Below are 20,027 nucleotides of genomic sequence, written 5' to 3'. Positions count from 1 at the left end.
AAACTCCACCTATACTCTTGTCACATATCGTCTACTCAGAGGCGATCTCTGCTTAACATGCAAGGCCATGTCAAACCTAGAGCTGTTGGACATGCTACACTTAACGAAATTCCAATCCCTCAGAGATACATGCTGCAGGGATCTAAACCTTGTCATCACAATGAACAAAACATTCAGGAGGGATAGATTCCTGACCCAGAGACTCCCCAGACTCTGGAATAGACTGCCCATACATGTCAAGCAGAGTGCCTCTTTGGCCCTCTTCAAAAGGAACCTTGATGATTGGATGGGAGATAGGAAATTCACCTTGGGGATCACGTCAGTCACCCTGCTTGATAGGGGTCCAGGGAAGTAAACACTGTGGGAAGAAATAGCCAGGGAATTGTTATAGCTAGGCTTGTATAGGCCATAGGGCTGATAGCCTAGTACCATCCTATAAACCTAATCTGTGCTGCCCTTTAATTTATTGTAAGTGAAGAGCAAAACATATCACTTTATCCATTGTAACACAGATGATTTCTGCCAGGATATCAAATGTACAATAGCATAAGACTATACTCTAAAGTATAAAAGCTTTCATTGCACTGCAAAATGTCCAGTAAAATTTGTTTATTGGGAGGATGTATTCTCAATATGATGTATCAAATAACTGAACTTATTATAGCACAGAGTGATAAAGAAATAGTTGAGCTTGAACAGGACATTAAGACACACATAACAACGCTTTCTTACGGTATTTTTAAACTGTTGAAAAAAACTAGCAAAAGTTACATAATGTAGAGCAATGCAATCTTTGTTTACACTACAGAACCAATTATTCCATGTTTGTAGTGGTCATAACAGAAGCAGTACCAGTCATTAGCAGTGATACATGTAGAAACCTGAAGTTAATTAAAATAGCTATGAATGAGAAATCTGTAACTGAATTAATACAGAGACTATGATAGAAACTGGGAGTAGGCTTGTTCAGATTTGAAAGCCAAGACTGTTTGCGAACTATTGCCAATAACTGAAAGTATTTTAAAGTTTCTTTGCTAAAAGATGGAAGATATTCCACAGTAGTTTATTGCAGTGGAAATCCATATTTGCACATTACAGTATCCGCACTCATTTAGCTTCAATGTTCTGCAGTTTTTTTTTCTTCTCCAGAATTACTTTGTTTTGCAAAATGGTAGAATTTTAAATATGTCACCTTATGCCCTAGATGTAATCCATTAAATGTAAGGGTAAAAAAAAAAAAAAAACATACTGATGGTAGAGATGAAGGTAAGTAAGGAACAGAGGAACGGAATGATATGCATTTGGTCCTCTTAAATCTTAGAAACAGCACTTGAGAGCACTAGAGTCTCTCTAATGCAACCATCAGTAGACTAAAGCTTTAAAATAAAATTGCCAGTAGTACCTAAACTGTTAAAGTCAAAGGTGGAAGAATGTGTAACATGTTGACAGCAAAACAAAGTAGGCAAAAATAGTAGTTGAACAAGACCTTTCTGGAAAGATAGCCCACACTAAGGCAAGTCATGAATTCCATTCAATTTTAAGAGAATAATAGCCCAACCCAGGTCATGCATCATCAATTACAAATATAATTAGATGCAAAAAGAACTGAATATCCTTAACAAGTGGTCCAATTGAAGGATGGAAGACACAGAGTGATAAAACACAGAGAATTCTCATGTTGATGCAAGTAGCTTAAGATAAAATAAAATAAATGAATCATATATAAATAACTTAATTAGAGAACTTCCTGTTCTCTAATACTGTTGAAAAGCTATGGAATTTACTACCCTCTGAACTCACAACTCTGTCTTCTCTTACACTTTTTAAAAAGAAACTCAAACTATGCCTCAATACACACTGGTTATGTTCCTGCACTAATCCTGACTAACTTTCTTACTTCTCACCAATAACTACCATACATCATAGTCTAACCCCTATAGTTTTCCTTTTACCATGAAACTGCTAATGAATTTCATAAATATATGTATATAACATCCTCTCATTAATATTAATCCTTGCAGTTTACTGTCCTTGCTATGAACAGTCAGAGTATGGTAGTTAGTATTTCTCTAACAATGTTCAACTATTTGCTATTTTTTTGAAGAAAAAAAAAATATTTTTTAGTTCTAACTACAATTTTTATTTTGTATTTTGTATGTATCTTTACTGTTATTTCCTTCTTTATTGTATTTTGTAAGTGTCTTGAAGCTTTTCTCCCTGGGCCTCTACTGAAAATGGACATGTATCCAGTTAGACTAGCCCAGTCAACAAATGTAAAATAAATAAATAAATAAATAAATAATGATGCAAAGCCTGACAAAGATCACTGGTATAGTTGTCAAAAAACATTAACATTACAGGGACTGAATTTTTAAATGTCTGAACCTGAAATACTGAAATATTGGGAGCTATACCACCAGAAGCAGAATTTCTTTATTATTTATTGACATAAGATTTTTTACAACAACCAAATACCTTCCGAAGGCTGCTGATGAAAGTTTCATCAGCAGCCTTCGGAAGGTATTTGTTTGGTTATACGTTTGTGCTTCATTTTTTGGATTTTTTACAACAAGATAATGTTTACAATAATAAACAATGTACACAAATTTATATACAATTCCTAGGAATAAGTACCACACAGAGTAGAAAGTTTTATACAATCTGGTAGGTGTTAGTAGCACACATAGAGTACTTTTAATGGCATTCATTGTGTGCAGTAGAAAAAGACAGTCGATACATTCATAATAAACAGTTCATTTATGCACTCCAATACATGGGATGCTTAGGATTTAGCCTAATAATGATTATAGAGGTAAGACAGCGATTGATATGCCTTGTCTGATGTGGAAAAGTCAAAGGAGTTCATAGGATTTACACATTATTACTTGAGATCGAAAAGAGTAATACCAGTCAGCAAAGTCTTAGAATTTGTTTACGGTGGTCTATAATTTTGGATACAAGGACAGATTTGATAGCTATACAAGTTGGTTTTTAGGGGGAATTTGAAAGATTTTTATGGAACTGAGTTGCATAATAGAGGGAGAAAGGGCATTCCATAGTTTTTATATGGAGTGGGAGTACAAGATTTTCCAGCTCTCTTATTGGGTATGGATACTCTTAGAAGTTGTTTATAAGTAGACAGAAGATTCTGGGAGAGGATGCAGGACTGTAGAATAGAATGAAGTGAAGGGCAGTTTTTGAGTTGTATATTAGTTTATGAAAAACAGTAAGCTGGATGTAATGGAGGTAGTGGGGGAATTCAAACCATTTCAGTACCATAATGGCCTGGCAGTGGTTTGTGTGGTTTGGAAGACCTGAGGCAAATTTTGTAATTTTATAGCAGCATGATTGTAGTTTGTTAATTAGAGTTGTGTGAAGGTTGGTAAAGATGGGGGAACCATAGAGGAAGGATGGGAGTAGGAGAGTATTAGCCAGTTTTATTTTTTGGGGTTTGTCCATGTAGAGTTTATATCTGTAGAGTTTGCCTAGTTTACAATGTGTTTTTTTTTTATTGTATTAAGAATATGTTGTTTAAAGGATAGTTTGTCATCTGTAGTAATGCCTAGTAATTTTGCTGTTTTCACTATTTCAATTTCAGTTGTGTTTTGGGAGTAAATTTTAAAATCCTGTGGAGGTGGTTTAGATGAAAATAGTAATAACTTAGATTTTTTGGGATTTAGTAGTAGTTGTGTTTCATTTAGCCAATTTTCTATGGTTGAGAAAGAATTTTGTGTTATTTTTAGGAGATCTAGGAAGTTGCTAGAGGAGGATATGATAGTAGAATTATCAGAATATTGGATGTGTGAACTTTGTAGGGAGAAATTGTGGAGATTATTTATAAATACATTAAAAAGCAAAGGACGAAGAATGGACCCCTGGGGGGCTCCTGCCTTATTAACCAGATAATCAAATCGATGGTTTTGCCATCTGACAGATTGTTGTCTGTTGTTCAGATAGTTGGTGAACCAGGTAAGGGTATGTTTGGAGCATCCTAATGTTACTAGTTGGAGTAGTTTAGTATGTGATACTGTGTTGAAAGCTTTGGATAGGTCTAATAAGACTACTGTTGTCAATAGACTAGTGTCCAGAGCTTTGTTCACAGTATCAGTGAAAGAAAGTAAGGCTGTAATAGTACTCTGTGCAGGATGAAAGCCATGTTAGGTAGGGGCGAGGAGGTTATTGTCAGAAAGGTGTTTAGTGGTTAAGTATGTATACACTTTTCCAATATTTTAGATAATGGTGAGAGAATGCAAATGGGTCGATACTTAGTTAAATCACTAGTATTTCCGCCTTTATGCAATGGGGTTATGATGGATTTCTTCCATATGTGAGGGACTGTGGATTCTAAGATAGATTGTTTAATTAGAATACTGGTGGAGCAGGCAATGGTGTCAGCACTAAGTTTCAAGTATTCAGAGGGGAGTTATCAGCAGATAGGGCACATGGTCTTAGTTTACTTAGCAATTTAAATACTAGAGAGGTGGGCACTAGTTTTAGGGAGAATAAGGGAGTTACTGGGGTATAGTTAATTTCTTTGTGGAATGAGGGATGTAAGCTCGGATTGTCATGAATTGGGTTTGAGGTGTTTATCTCATTGTTGGGGGGGGTTGTTATTGCTGAGGGCTTTTTGACAAGTTTAACAATCCTGTTGATAAAGTGGGAGTTGAAAATGTAGGCTATTTGTTGTGGGTCTTTATCACGGGATGGTGATGGGTTTTGTGTGGTCCCAAGATTAAGGAGAGAAGAGACTGATTTCCAGAATTTTTTAGGGTTATTTCTTTGACTAGATAATTGTTGTGAAAAATAGTTGGGTTTTTTTGTCATTTCTAGCTACTTTTTTGGCTTTGTTACAAAGTTGTTTGAAGTTAACTTTGTTTGCTTGTTTTTTGTTTTTATGTCATTCTTTCCAGGCTCGGTCCCTGGAAAGAAGAATCTGCTTTGTTGGTTTTGTAAGCCAAGGAGTATGATTAAGATTTGTTCTTTTGTTCCGAATGAGGGCTAAAGTATATAGGGTGTCAAGGAAGATGTTGTTAAAATAGTTTACAGCATCTTCTAAGGGTAATGCTTTTAGTGGGTTCCAATTTGGGGCTTTTAGGGAGTTATTGAAAGATATTTGGTAGAATTCTGATATGTTTCTAGATGTTCTATATGAATGAGATTTTGGAGCTGGGTATGGTGTCTAAGTGAAAAAGCTGGTAAATGGTCACTTAGGATATCAGGGAGGGTACCAGTATTGGAATACGTGTGTGGATCTGAGGCAAGGATCCAGTCCAAGATCGATTCTGGTTGCTTGTTTAGTATTCGTGTAGGGCATGTAACAAGCTGTGTATACATGTGCAGGTTAATATAATTAACTGGGGAGTATGAGATAAGCTTTTGTCAATTAATGTTAGTATCCCCTAAAATGACAGTTTAATTGGATATGTTTTGGGTTGTCCTAGACAGAAAATCTTCAAGAATAGGAATGTTTTGGACCAGGGGAATATATAGTGCTGCTATGAATAAATGTTTACTATTATTTATTTCTAATGATGCTAATAAAATTTCCATGTTGCCAAAGGTTGGAATAGGTTTAGGAAAGGATGTAATGGTTAAGGAGGTGTGGTAAATTAAAGCTACATATACACCTTTCTTTTGAAGTCTATCTTTTTGTAGGATATTGTAACCAGTTGGAACTATTTCACTGTCTGATTTTTATGGCTTTAACTAAGTTTCTGTAACAGCTATGATATCAGATATATATTGAGAGAGCCAGGTGTGAAATTCTGTAATTTTTTTTATCAATACTGTTGAGTGTTGATTGTTATTATGAATAGGTTTGGAGTGTTAGTAGGTGACTTAGAGGAGGGAGAGGGGATATGGCTGGTATTGTGAGAGAAGGAAAGGCCGGGGTTTGGATGTATATCACCACTTTGAGATAGTAAGAAAAGATGATTTAGAAGGAATGAGATGTAGTGGGTTTTAGAAGAGGGCCTAGCTAAAGTATAGAGAGTTCTTTTGAGTTTTTGTTGATGAGGAAGATTCTGAATTTCATAGTGTATACATTGCTACTATTGAATAAAGATGATGAGATATTAGCGAAGCTAATTATATTGGGATGTGTTGCTGTAATTAGGGTAGGAGTTCTTGAATATTATGGGAAATGCATGCTCTTAGGGATGTGGCTTGGGTTAGTATTAGAAGAGAAGTGCTGAGAGAGAAAATTAAAATAATTAGCAATGGGCATTTTGAAGAGTAACTAATATCGGATATAAGGTAGTGGAAAATCTGTAGTATGAAGATGTGTGGGGAAATTGGTTTGTGTTTAAATAATTATTGGCAACTAGTAGTTGATACGTGTGTGTGGTTGTGGAGTGGCTGATTGGCTGATTGTGCATGGGGTGTGGTCTAGGAGAGTACAAGTGTAATGAATGTGGTGGTCAGTGGGAATGGGGGTAGGGTAGGGAAGCAGAGTGAGCCTGAGCATAGTGAGGGGAAACAGAGTGGGCAGAGCTGTGAGAGGTAGATCACTAAAACGAAAAACTATCAGTGAGACCAAAATGTGCTGTGCTAACCAGGGTGAGGTCAACTCCAGGGAAAGGAGATAGGTTAAGGGGTCGAGAAGAAACTATGAAGAATAAGAGGATATAGCTTTTGAAGAAACTGTTAAAAGAAGTGGGAAGTGTCCAAATACACCATGCACCAGGTCCAAGATTAGTTTAAGTGCAGAAGAGCTATAGCAACTGGGGATGAGATGAATGTGTTGGGAGTTGGACGAGATGGGAGAGTGAGGGGGGAGGGGATGAAAATAAGGCAACTGAGGCTAGTGTGTGCACCACAAACAAGGTCACATTTAATGTTAAAAATGGTAAAACATACTGAGTGGGGAACTACAGTGGAAGGAAATGTACATTGCGCTTTCAATGGGAAATTAATCACACTGCTGGAAGAGTCTCTTGTTTGTCAAGCAGCAAGATTTGCAGCAATGTGTATTTCAGTGGGGAGAAGTGAAAAACGTTTATTCTCCTTAGTGTAACTGTAAAAATAGTACCTGACAGGAGAAAAGGGTGCATAGGAGAATGAGAGAGCTGAAGGGAAGGAAGGGGCAGAGGAAAAAGGCAAGTAAAAGAGGGAAAGCAATAGAGCTAGTTAACAGCAGAACTACAGACAGAAAGAATTAGTAGAATAGTGGAGACTTTTACAGAAAGTATAGGGAAAGGAGGTAGGTAATTAGTATCAAGGAAAGAGAGGAGAGAGGCAGCGTAACAACAGTGCAATCAGTGAGTCAACAGTAAAACAGTTCCTTAATTACAATCTAATACTGAAAGTTTGCACATTAGAACAATCATCAAACACAATAATTGCAGTCTTATTCAGTACATTTACACATGTAGAACCATCAACGTTATGGTGAGGCAGTAAACTCTCTGAATGGTATTGATGAGAATAACATAGTATGACAACAGTGTTCCATAAGTAAATTCAGTAGAATAAGACAGTACTTTGGAGCAAATCAGTAGGGACTTGATATATGCGTATACATTAAAGCAATACACAGGGGCAGTACACCATATCTGTCAGGAGCAATACCCAAAATCAGTACAGTAGCTGCAGAATACTATGACACTGGTGAAATGTGGAATAGCACAAAATCAAAATGATAACACAGTGCAGATTAAAAAGAAATTGTAAGCTATATAGTTTAGCTAAACAAAAGAGATTATTAAAGTATTACCCATGCAGCAATGCATTTGCAATATCATAAGGGCATGCTGTAATGAATGAAAGTTCTCAATCTGCTGTAAAACACTGTAAGTGAAACAGCAGCCCCTTAAAGGCGGTAACCAACATCCAGATGGGATGCAGGCCTGAACTCACCAAAGCTGCACTCCTACCTTAGGGACTGTGTGAAGGGAAACACAAAGTCCTTTGTGATGATATAGACATGGCATTTGCATGTGTTTTCCTTTAGATGACTTCCTCAGGGTCACAATTTGCAACTGAAGATCAAGAGAAGCATGCTCAGGCCTACGGGATAAAGATTGTTAACAGCTTATAACCTGAATCCTCTGTGATAACCTGGAAGTGAATGAAATGCAGTGACTGTGCTAGTGGGCTGGCCCCTTTTGCTATTTTTTGTAATGTATTTAACTCTGCAAGGTTTCACTGAAAATAAAAGATAATTAGTCCAGTAATGCTCCCTGAAGGTATAGTATTAACAGTTGTGAGAAGATGTTCCATTTTAGTAATGGTTATTTGGACTAAGTAAAAAACAGGACTTGAGCTATATGTAGGAGTTTTCATTTAAACACATCCTTATATGTAGGTATTTAGTGATCTTCCGAGTGTAATTATAATGAGTATGCTGGAAGCATTCCTTCCTTATATTAAAGAACTTGCTGTACTCGTCATGTTTCACCTAGTTTACTTATGTCGTATAATGGAAGCAGATCATATGTACAGAAATGATTTATTTCTGAAAAAAAAACAGTGCTGCAATGCGTGTTTGTACTCACAGATAAGCATAGCAAAAGACAATCAGTGCTTAACTGTCAGACAGATATGTAGCAAGCTCTAAAATATGTTTATCGTGGAATATCAGGTGGTTGTGCCATCATGTGCTTAAGGCCAAAGTAACCAGGTGGTAAGTTTGAAGTGATTATTTTCTTGCTACAGAGTTTGTTTTTCTTTTTGATCATTTCTGGTGCATGTATCCTCAAATCCACACTTCTATAATAAAAGAGAGTCCCCAAAAACACACTTGAAAACCTGCCTTGTACTCGCAAATTCACAAATTAAATTAACCTTGTTTTTGTTAGGTATGTGAATCATCTGTTCATGTTTTGTCTACAAGATCCATGGCAAGAAAAACAAAGCCTTTTATGACTTGCAGACGTTGGTATGTGTGCCATTATCTCCTCTGAAATGGTACTATGTTATTAAGCTTTCAAGTTCTGTAAGATGACAAAGCTTGTCATTGCTGGAGTGCTCCTAACAAAGAGGTTTGAACTCAGAATGTGTAACGTCAGCGAGCCAGGAGTTACCAGGAAGCCCTCAGGACACTATGCTGCCTAACTTGTTTGGTTTCTATGGCTTTTGTTGCCTTTTCTTAATTAAGTATTCCTGTGAGAAGATGTTGCACTCCACAGTTGACATGATTTCTGTATCTGCACTATTCTGTTTCTAAACATAAGTTTAATAAACATAATAATTTTATTGAGCTGAATTGACAACACTTCACTGTTTGTTTACCATGATTGCTGAGTTATAACTTCATTTCCGTAATACCTTGCAGTCTTTAGAGAAGTTATGTTTGCAATAATGTTACATTCCCCAGCAGACATTTATACCCCATGGGTGATACAAACTTACAATGCATTTTATAGAGCAATAGATAAAGTTTGGGCAGCTTAGAAACTAGGTTTAGCTTAGATTAGACCTCAAAAACTGTAACTTCTATTTTCCTTTATTTATTACGAAGTTATTCATTCATTTTTTTTTTGTACTCAGAGTCCCAACAGAGTCAAAGTCTGCACTGGCAAGGAATGAGTATAAGGCAGAAAATCAGTTCAGAAAAGGTTGGCAGTCCATTGCAGAAGTCAGGCCATTAAAGGGATTGCCATTTTATCTATCAGTATGTCTTTGGGATGTAGGAGGAGGAGACTGGAGATTCTACCAATGTCTTCCATGAACAAAGAAAGACTTCCATGGTGCACACTCAGCACCCAGCTCACAAACCAAATCAGAAAGGTTCATGACTATTCAATGAATGACCATTTCACTGAAAGATCATTTAATTCAATTAACAATAAATGAAACATGGTACAGTCAAGAACACCCAAGAGAAAATTTTTTTTAAAAAGACTTTTTGCACCCTGCACCCCACACTACCATTATTAAATATGACTACATAACAGTAGAGAAAAGATGAAAAAAACACATAGTGAATCCCTGCTGCTGTACAAATACATTCATGGAGAGCTTCATTGTAGGAAACACACTTTAAAAATATTCTTGTAAAGGAAGGTAAGCCCCCCTGCATCTGCATGTGGAGAGCTTTGCCCCCCACAACTCCCACTCTTAAGTATACTAACCCCACAGTTTCACAACTGTACATAAAAGTGAAAATATCATACACAGGGAATCATTGCCACCACACATATACAAACCAGATTGGCAGTGATTGTGTAAAGGACACAACAAGCCCAGCAAAATCTTTGTCATAATATTCTGTATAGTCTGCCTCATTACAGAATTACATATATGCATGTGTGGATATGTGTGTCTGTGTGTGCATCTATATAGATAGATAGATAGATAAAAATATATAAAGATATATAGATATATATATATATATATATATATATATATATATATATATATATATATAGGTAGATATACCACATTCAATAAAATGGACTTTAAGCCAAATTGCCATTCAGTGAAATGGGAAACGGGCTTTCAAACATTTGGATTCAATGATTTGTCATCCAGTGAAATGCTCATTCAGTCAAATGATGGTGATTCATCAAAAGAACAAGCTCTGTGGGGCAATTATTTATTGCACCACTATACCATCCTTATTACTGCATTAATGTGCATTAAGAAAAAATAGTCATTCCTAATGAATGTCTCTGCAGCTGTTAACTCTTCTGTACTTTTTTCCATAACACTGTTGCTGTCCTGGCATCACAGTGAGGTAGCAAATCATAGACTGCAACTTTAGTTGTAAAGTATTCCTCAAAGGCAGTTAAGCACTTAAGGAATCCTAGTATAAATATTTCATATATTCATGTGGGTTTCAACAGCATAAAGTACTACTTGGAGCAGTATGTGAATGTTTATAGACTGCAGACTGAGAGGTACCTAATAATTTTATTCTGCAAATTTGTCAGTCGGGGTTGTAGCTTTTACTTAACAGTGTGAATATATCAATATTCACAGTAAATCACTCACCAAATTATTTATGTATGAGAAAGTTCTGTCTACATTTAACCACTACAAAGATAGTGGCCAGTGAATAACCTGCATTTAGTCAGTGTTGGGTCAGACAGTTCAGTGGACAATCTCCATTCATGTGGCTCAGTCAAGATTTTAATTGTTCAGTAGATGAATCTCCAACAGAAGTTGTAGTGACATGGACTCAGATAGAAACCTAGGTAAGTGACCATTGAGATAGAGAGCTTTATGTCCTATAGTTCTTTCCATGTCACTGTGTGGAGGTGTACAAGCTGATGTCTAGCAGACTCATGACAAGACCAGACTTCACCTCCAAGATGTTGTTTTGTGTGGGTGCGTGTACATATGTGTTTGTGTATGTGTGGGTCCAAGTGTGTGTGGGTGTGGGTGGGTGCATATTCATGCACATGCTTACATAAGGATGGCATGTAGTACGTATTGGTTATGTGGTTTGTGTGGGTGTGGGTGGGTGGGTGCGTATTCATGCACATGCTTGCATAAGGATGGCATGTGCATGTACGTATGTGTTTGTGTATGTGTGGGTCTAAGTGTGTGTGGGTGTGGGTGGGTGCGTATTCATGCACATGCTTACATAAGGATGGCATGTGCGCGTACGTATGTGTTTGTGTATGTGTGGGTCTAAGTGTGTGTGGGTGTGGATGGGTGGGTGCGTATTCATGCTTACATAAGGATGGCTATTCATGCACATGCTTACATAAGGATGGCATGTGCGCGTACGTATGTGTTTGTGTATGTGTGGGTCTAAGTGTGTGTGGGTGTGGGTGGGTGCGTATTCATGCTTACATAAGGATGGCATGTGCGTGTACGTATGTGTTTGTGTATGTGTGGGTGTGGGTGGGTGGGTGTGTATTCATGCACATGCTTACATAAGGATGGCATGTGCGCGTACGTATGTGTTTGTGTATGTGTGGGTCTAAGTGGGTGTGGGTGGGTTCATATTCATGCACATGTTTACATAAGGATGGCAGATGTTAAAATGACTGCATGTCTCATCCTGGGACAAGCCAGAAAGAGAAGAATGTTAGGTGATCTGAAAATTGAAACAAGGCCACATGCAGTCTTCCTCCTTAATCATCTTAATTTTAGCAAGAGAGACATTAAGGTGACACCTGTGTGCTATCGTGCCACCTCATATAAGTGGCCTTTGTAACTGCATCTACCCTAAAGTACTCCAGGGAAATACCTTTAGCATGCCCTCTGTACAGTATTATTCATATTTCTGTACCTATTTTTAAGAGAAATGATGCTCTCAAAAGCTAGCACCCTAGGAGATGGACTGTTTTGGTTATCTTAAGACCAAATCTGCCACCTGGTAGATGTTGGGAGGCTGATCTATGCCCAAGTAGGCTACAATAGTGAGGAAGCTGTATCTCTTCCAATGGAGCAGTTGGAGGGGGTGGACATCCTGAGAGCAAGCAGATAGAAAATGTAATTACCAGCTTTGAAGAGGTGCCAGTCACTCCTTGCCTGAAAATGCAAATGGTCTTATAATGTATTTAAACAGTTGGCAGTCTTGTGATCTCAGCAATGAATGATTAAATGATAGTTAATACGTGAAAACAGCAAAACACTATTGATATATACAGTGGACATAAAAAGTGTACTCATCACTGTTTAAATGCCAGGTTTTTGGGATATAAAAAAATGAAACCACAATAAATCATTTCAAAACTTTTCCCACCTTTAATTTGACCTATAACCTGTATAATTCAATTGAAAAACAAACAAATCTGTGAGGGAAAAAAATATAAAAAATAAAAAATGCACAATAATCTGGGTGCATAAGTGTGCACACCCTTAAACTAATACTTTGTTGAAGCACCTTTTGATTTAATTGCAGCATTCAGTCTTCTTGAGTAGGAGTCTATCAGTATGGCACATTTTGACTTGGCAATATTTGCCCATTCTTCCTTGCAAAAGTGCTCTAAATGTGTCAGATTGCAGGGGCATCTCTTGTGCACAGCCCTATTCAGGTCAGCCACAGATTTTCTATTAGATTTAGGTCTAGGCTCTGGCTAGGCCATTCCAAAACTTTAATTTTCTTCTGGTTAAGCCATTCTTTTGTTGATTTGGATGTATGCTTGGGGTTATTGTCATATTGAAAGGTGAAATTGCTCTTCATCTTCAACTTTCTAGTAGATGCCTGAAGGTTTTGGGTCAAAAGTGACTGATATTTGGAACTGTTCATAATTCCCTCCACCTTGACTAAAGCCCCAGTTCCAGCTGAAGAAAAGCAACCCCAAAGCACGATACTGCCACCACCATGCTTCACCGTGGGGATGGTGTTCTTTCAGTGGTGCAAAATGTTGTTTTTGCGCCAAACATACCTTTTGGAATTGTGGCTGAAAAGTTCAACCTTCGTCTCATCAGACCATAACACATTTTCCCGCATGCTTTTGGGAGACGATGTATTGTTTTGCAAATTTTAGCCAGGCCAGGATGTTTTTCTGTGTAAGAAAAGGCTTCCGTCTTGCAACCTTACCTCATAGTCCAGACATATGGAGAATACAGGAGATTGTTGTCACATGTAGTATACAACCAGTACTTTCCAGAAATTCCTGCAGCTCCTTCAGTGTTGCTGTAGGTCTCTTGGCAGCCTCCCTGACCAGTTTTCATGTTGTCTTTTCATCAATTTTGGAGGGACATCCAGTTCTTTGCAATGTCACTGTTGTCCCGTATTTTCTTTAGTTTTTGATGACTGTCTTCACTGTGTTCCATGGTATATCCAATGTTGTGGAATTTTTTTGTACCCTTCTCCTGACTGATACCTTTCAACAATGAGATCCCTTTGATGCTTTTAAGCTCTCTGTGAACCATGGCTTTTGCTGTAGCAGGCAACTGAGTAAATATCAGGAGAATCTTACTAGGATAGCTGAACTTTATTTGGGGTTAATCAGAGTCTCTTTAATTGATGCCAGGTGTGTACCCAAAAAAGACTGAATGCTGTAATTAAATCAAAAGGTGCTTCAACAAAGTATTAGTTTAAGGGTGTGCACACAACAAAGTATTAGTTTAATGGTGTACACACTTATGCAACCAGCATATTGTATGCTTTTAATTTTTTATATTTTTTCCCCTAACAGATTTTTTTATTTTTTAAATGAATTGTACAGATTATAGGTCATATTAAAGATGGGAAAAGTTTTGAAATGATTTATTGTGGTATTATTTTTATATCACTAAAACCTGGCATTTTAACAGTGGTGTGTACACTTTTTATATCCACTGTATGTATATATATATATATATATATATATATATATATATATATATATATATATGATGTACTGTAGGACTGAAAGTGCCATTACATTTAAGTATAATTAGTGACTGCAGTATGTAACATGAACATAACAAACATGAGACCAGTGGAGACCCCTTTTATGTTTGAAGACTCTTTTTTGTCTATAAAGATGCAGTAGCATCGGGCTTCATACTGGGTGGTATTATTGCAGCCCATGGAGAAGTAATATAAGTAAAACAACCCCTTAACAAGCCAAAAAAAAAAAAAGAAAAGAAAACAGAAAAAAATTATTTTAGCACATCAACTGTGTCTCATGGATATGAATTAGTCAATACAATTTTTTGGTGAAAAAGAATTAGCTTACTCACTTTAAATCAAAGAAACATATGGGGTGGTACTCAGAAAAAAATAATAGTAATATTTCCTTTCCCTTGCAGTTTGATGTCATGTCCTTCATTGTGTTTTTGGCTCTTGTGAGCCCACAAGGTGAGACTGTACTATTAAAAATAAACAGTACCGAGACTTTTATCAGTCCTGTAACATCCTTTATTTATTAATTAACTTACTTCCAAAAGTAATATAATATAATATAATATATTTGGAAGACACACAACCTAATATAATACACAAACTACTGCAAAAACTAGGTACAGTAGACTATCAAAGCATACAGTATATATGCACATATTAATTAAGCTTCATGGCTCAGATGGCCAAAGATCATCTAGTGACCCAGTTGCTAGGAAGAGTGGATGTAAGAGGCTGATGCAATATCATGTATACTGTAAGGAAGGAGGTAGTTCAGTCTATCACCTTGTTAACATCTGCTGGAGAAAGTACAGCACAAGCCACATAGGCTACGGACATGTGCTTGGCTCTGTAGAGTTGTATTCCCAGCTTTCATAATGTCATCTGTGTGGGAGTGCTGACGTGGAAAAAGATGGAGTAAAGATATACCAGGCCCTTGTGTATGTAGAAGCACACATCAGTTTGCAGTGGGACTGAATTTAATCTATGTATAGGAAAAGAAACCTTCATGGCTACCTAGTAGATAGCCACAGCTTGATCACCCACAGAGGTGGGCAGCCAGATGACTGACAGGTGTGGGTAGGTGTGTGTGGAGAAAAATGCATTGTAAAAACATATATACACTATATGAGATGGGTATGTTTTGTGATATCAAAAAGCATTTAATCAGCATCCATTTTCTGTTAAATTGCAGAATCAACAGTCTTAGATGTTATGGGGAAAAGTCCCCCCCCCCCCCGCTGCTCCTTACATACTGCATTGTCCTGCATGGTTGCACGGCACAGTCCAGTAATCCCTAAATCAAATACCATGTGCAAAAATGAGAGGAACTAAACTGTTGAAAAAAAATTAACAGGTGAAAATATAATTTGAGTACCAGTTCACTTTAGAAGTTATTTTGGTTTAAGGGTGGTGCCTTTCTTTCGTGTTATACATACTTTATTTGGCTTTCTTTCAGAAGTCAAAAACTGACCAGTGGGAGTCCTGGCAATTCAAACAGAAAAACAGCACATTGTAAAATGTGTTGTCACAACTTTCAAGTGTTTTTTCAAGGGGACTTTATTCCCTGCTCCAAGCCCCCCGCACTCCTCCAGATTTCTCAACTGTCCAGATTTTTGCAAATGTCCAGATTTTTTCCACATATTTTTGGCCTGTTCCTCATAACATTTGTAGTTTTCTATCAACTCATTAAGGATTGAAGTCACTAAATAATGACAGACATCTGAGTTTCAGACTTCATAGCCTTTAGAAAATGCATGCTAATGCAAACCATTTTATTGCAACAACTTTCCAAGTTTAGAACAGCAATATTTAAAATCTGTCCCTATTTTGATTCTTTGATTTTATCCCTATTTTTGGGTCTTTGTCCCTCCCCACCCATTATTCTTGGCTTTGTCCACATTTCTTGTGCTGACAGGTTGAGAAGTAGTAACAATAAAAAACAAAGTAGCCAAACATGGCTTAAAATCATCTATTATTTAAAAGGTAAGCACTTTCATACAGACACACTGCACTTCATCAGACCATAGAGTAAAATCAGAACCAAACCATTTAAATAATACATTCAGTAAAACAATAATTAAATTATTAAAAAACAACAGCTTACAATCAATTGTAAGTCAGAGAATACAAAAGTATGTCCAGTATTTTGTCACACACATGCTTATATAATGCACTGGGGACCATATGGACTGCCATAGATAAGAGGGGGGAAGATTTGGAAAATAAGTTAGAATTGGTTGAAAATAAATGAATAGTTAGGTTCCTAGCACATAGAGCACCAGGGTTGAATGGAAGTGTACCTTTAAAGACTGTTTTGAAGGTTCGTTCTCTTATTCATTTAAGCTGTTGTTTTTCAATAATTTGATCATTGTTTTATTGAATGTATTATTTAAATGGTTTGGCTCTGATTTTACTCTATGGTCTAATGAAGTGCAGTGTGTCAGTAGGAAAGCATTTACCTTTTAATAAATAGATGGTTATAAGCCGTGTTTGGCTGCCTTATCTGTTTTTTTATTGGTTTTATCATTTGGTTAAGGCAGTTTTCATCTGCTTGGTTGGTTTATTCTTGGAGGCTGAGAAGTAATCCTGCTACATATATATATATATCATCTCCATTATTGTTCTGCCTTAGGCAAAAGGGAATACTCTCAGAGACCAGAATCATGGGTTCAGTGTATATCCATCTCATTTGTACATTAAGTTCTGCAGTTCAAAGGTAACCTTTATGGTCCTCATACCTTCAACAAAAACCTCATTGTATTCACCTGCTACAGAAATAATTTCCCTGATTCCAAAATAAGTGAACATTCAAAACTATCAATTAGTAACAATTCCAGACTCCTAATTTCAGATCAGCATCCTCTTCTCTGGATCTGCTCTCAATACTGACCTTGATTGGCTCTTTGCCACACTTATTTGAAGTGGAAGAACTAATATGTGCTGACTGTATACCAACGATCCCTTGTTTTCCTAAATTAACTAACTCTGTCCTCAAAAACCATATTCCCTGAGCCTGTAAAAGAAACATTTTACTTGGCAACCTCGGCATTAATTGGCTTGGCTCTTTCTCAAAGTAAATTACATGAAACTACATTTATCTGTGTATCTATCTAGCTATCTATTTATATTTTTTGCTGTTGCCACCATGACCACGAAGCATCCCCTCCCCACTCACTCAGTTAGCCCATTTGTTGAGATAAGAACCCTATGGCTCATTTGTTCCTCCTAGGGGCAAGAGACAGCATAGAGCAGTATCATCATCTTTCAAGGGCAGTGGGTGTTGCACATGCAATGGCCATCAAAGAGGACATTCAGTCACTTCTGCAAAAGACATAATGCAAGACATCCCTTCCCCTTTAATGCAAGGGCTCCCATGTGATCTGCATTGTCCACTGGAGATTTTGATGAGTTACAGTATGCCCTGGACATATGCTCCCACACCTTTCTACCAAACAGAAGTGAACCAGCTGAGCTGCACCTGTTATCCCTTCTCCCTATGCCTTCTTGAACAGGTGCTTCAGCAGCACATTGAACTTAGGTCATCTGAATCCTTGTCAAGGCTTTATCCCTGTACACCATTACTGCTGGTTTACAGCTGTATTGTTTGATCAGACTCAGTCGGTTGCAACTCCAACCCACCCTATCCCATTAACTAACCATTGCACCCTTCTAGACTTGCTGCTTACCAGCACCCCAGCTGGTCATCATAGTGTTTTCATTCTCCCAGTGTCTCTTTGGTCAACATTCTTTTGCCAGTCTCTTGTTTCTTCAAAAGACCTAGAATCCTGCCTGTTGCAATCAGCTGTCACACCTTCCATGTTTACAATGAGTATCATCTCTACAGTGAACTTCTCAAATTATATATTCCCCACTGTGTAATACATGTAATCCAAATATCATTCTAACTTTTTTGTACAAAGCCTTCTCCTAATCCAAGATGTTTTTCTATCCAGTTAAAATGCACTGATTGTGAGATAATTACTATACTAAGTTCTCCCATAACAATATACAGCAAATTCACACAAAAGAAAAATGTTGGTATCCTTGGAAAGTCTCAAATAGCCCTAGTAATATACATTAGTTGCTGCATTTTAGATGCAAATCTAGAATTGCTCTGAATTCAGCCCACAGTTTCACTTCTCAGCCTTTGGAGGGAAATCTCACTAGCTGCAGATGTGATGGTATTATCAAACTAGGTGAATTGTCTGGTCATCTTTCAGTGCTTCGCAACTAGTCACTTCAGTAGGCTCTAGAAATTCACCATCATCTTCCTGCTGCAGTTGCTGTCCTGCTATGGATGTTTCTGGAACAGCCAAGAGGTGTCTCCTGTTTCTCTTCACAATATTAGCATTCTCAGTTTGGCAATATACAACCTGAACTCAGAAGATTCATCAATAATTAATTCTGATGATCTGGTCATCTAACTTCACTCTTATTTCCTGGTAAAGGTACAAGTCTGGTAGGCAATGGACTAAATGTTGGCTATTACAGAAGAACTTGTTAAGTGTATTTAGCTCTTTTAATTGTCTTCTTTCAAAGCCTTGTAGGGAACAGAACATGACAGCAGATTTGAGTCCAGTAGATGAATGGTTGACCATATCTGGCAGCCTGTCATTAGCTGTACCAGGCTGTATTGCACTATGAGGAATGGCTCTGTAACACATTAGAGCAATGTGGGGATCTGTTTGCTTTAGAAATCATTTTGCAGTTTGAACTGGTGACACTGTAGCATGACTTGCTTGTGGATAATGCTGTATAGAGGTTGTATAGGTAAAGCCATACTTTTTGCTGAATTCCTTGAACTCTGCAAGCAGCAAACTTTAGCAGGGATTCACAATCAAACAAAATAAACATTTGAAATGAGAAATAACCTACTGACAATTTATCAAAACAGATTTTCTATTTCAGTCATCATCGTAATTCATCATCATCATCATCATCATCATCAGCCTCCTTTTTCCCATTTCCTACATGGGATCAGGGTGTCTAGACAACTGTCACCATCTCTCTTGATTCAATGCTACTCTCCTGCCTTCTTCAAAACGCATGCCCGACTGCTGCAAAGCTTCTCTCATGCAATCCAGCCACCTTCCTGCTGGATGTCCTCATTTTCTTTTTCATTCTTCCTGTCTGTCCCAAATCTTCTTCAGCAGATTGTCTTCTGCTTTTCCACATGTGTGCCAAACCATTGTCATATGTTCTCTTTAACCTTTTCTGCAATTGGAGCTCCTTTGGCTTCTGGTCTTATGTCCTCAGTTCTTCGTCTGTCCCACAGTATTCATCTTACCACCCTTCTCATGCACTTCATTTCTGTCACCTCATCTGCTCTGCCTTTACTGTCCAGGTTTCTGTACCATACAGTAGTACTGGTAGCACCACTGTTGTGTACACCTTACTTTTCAGCTTCTTTGGCATTCTTCTATCGTACACTACACCCAACAATTTATGCCAGTTGGCTGCAGCCCCTCTAATTCTAGCTGTGACCTCTTCATTCAGACTTTCCTGCTCCTCAATCACCCCCAGACACTTGAAGCTGTTTACCTGTTCCACTTTCTTCCATTCTATTTCAATTCTCAGTTTCTTCTGATTTCCCCTATTTGCTGCCATTACAACTGTCATATCTGTACTCAGTTTCTTCCCATGTGCCTTCAGTTTTGCATTCCATTCCATTATCCCATGCTGAAGGTCTTGCTCAGAGTCTTCCTGTAATGCCACATTGTCTACATACAGCAACTTTGTTGATCCGTCCCCTCTGACCTGTTTGCTAATGTAGTCCATCAGCATACGGACAGCA

The 20,027-nt window shown here is 37.5% G+C and overlaps 1 protein-coding gene across 1 annotated transcript in view; it reads left to right on the top strand.

The window, feature by feature from the left end:
* Positions 1-9,205, top strand: part of NME6 (NME/NM23 nucleoside diphosphate kinase 6) — a 149,135-nt gene extending 139,930 nt beyond the window's left edge. Inside the window, exon 6 of the mRNA XM_044059424.1 lies at positions 8,799-9,205. Coding sequence (XP_043915359.1) covers positions 8,799-8,806 — 8 coding nt within the window. The 3' untranslated portion in view covers positions 8,807-9,205. The remainder of the gene's footprint in view (positions 1-8,798) is intronic.
* Positions 9,206-20,027: the final 10,822 nt, after the last annotated feature.

The sequence above is a fragment of the Protopterus annectens genome, chromosome 17.part0 (assembly GCF_019279795.1).
Source record: "Protopterus annectens isolate FY-2018-M chromosome 17.part0, PAN1.0, whole genome shotgun sequence".
Classification (NCBI taxonomy): domain Eukaryota; kingdom Metazoa; phylum Chordata; order Ceratodontiformes; family Protopteridae; genus Protopterus; species Protopterus annectens.
The sequence above is the reverse complement of the archived record's forward strand: the minus strand, read 5'-3'. Positions and strand labels throughout refer to the sequence as shown.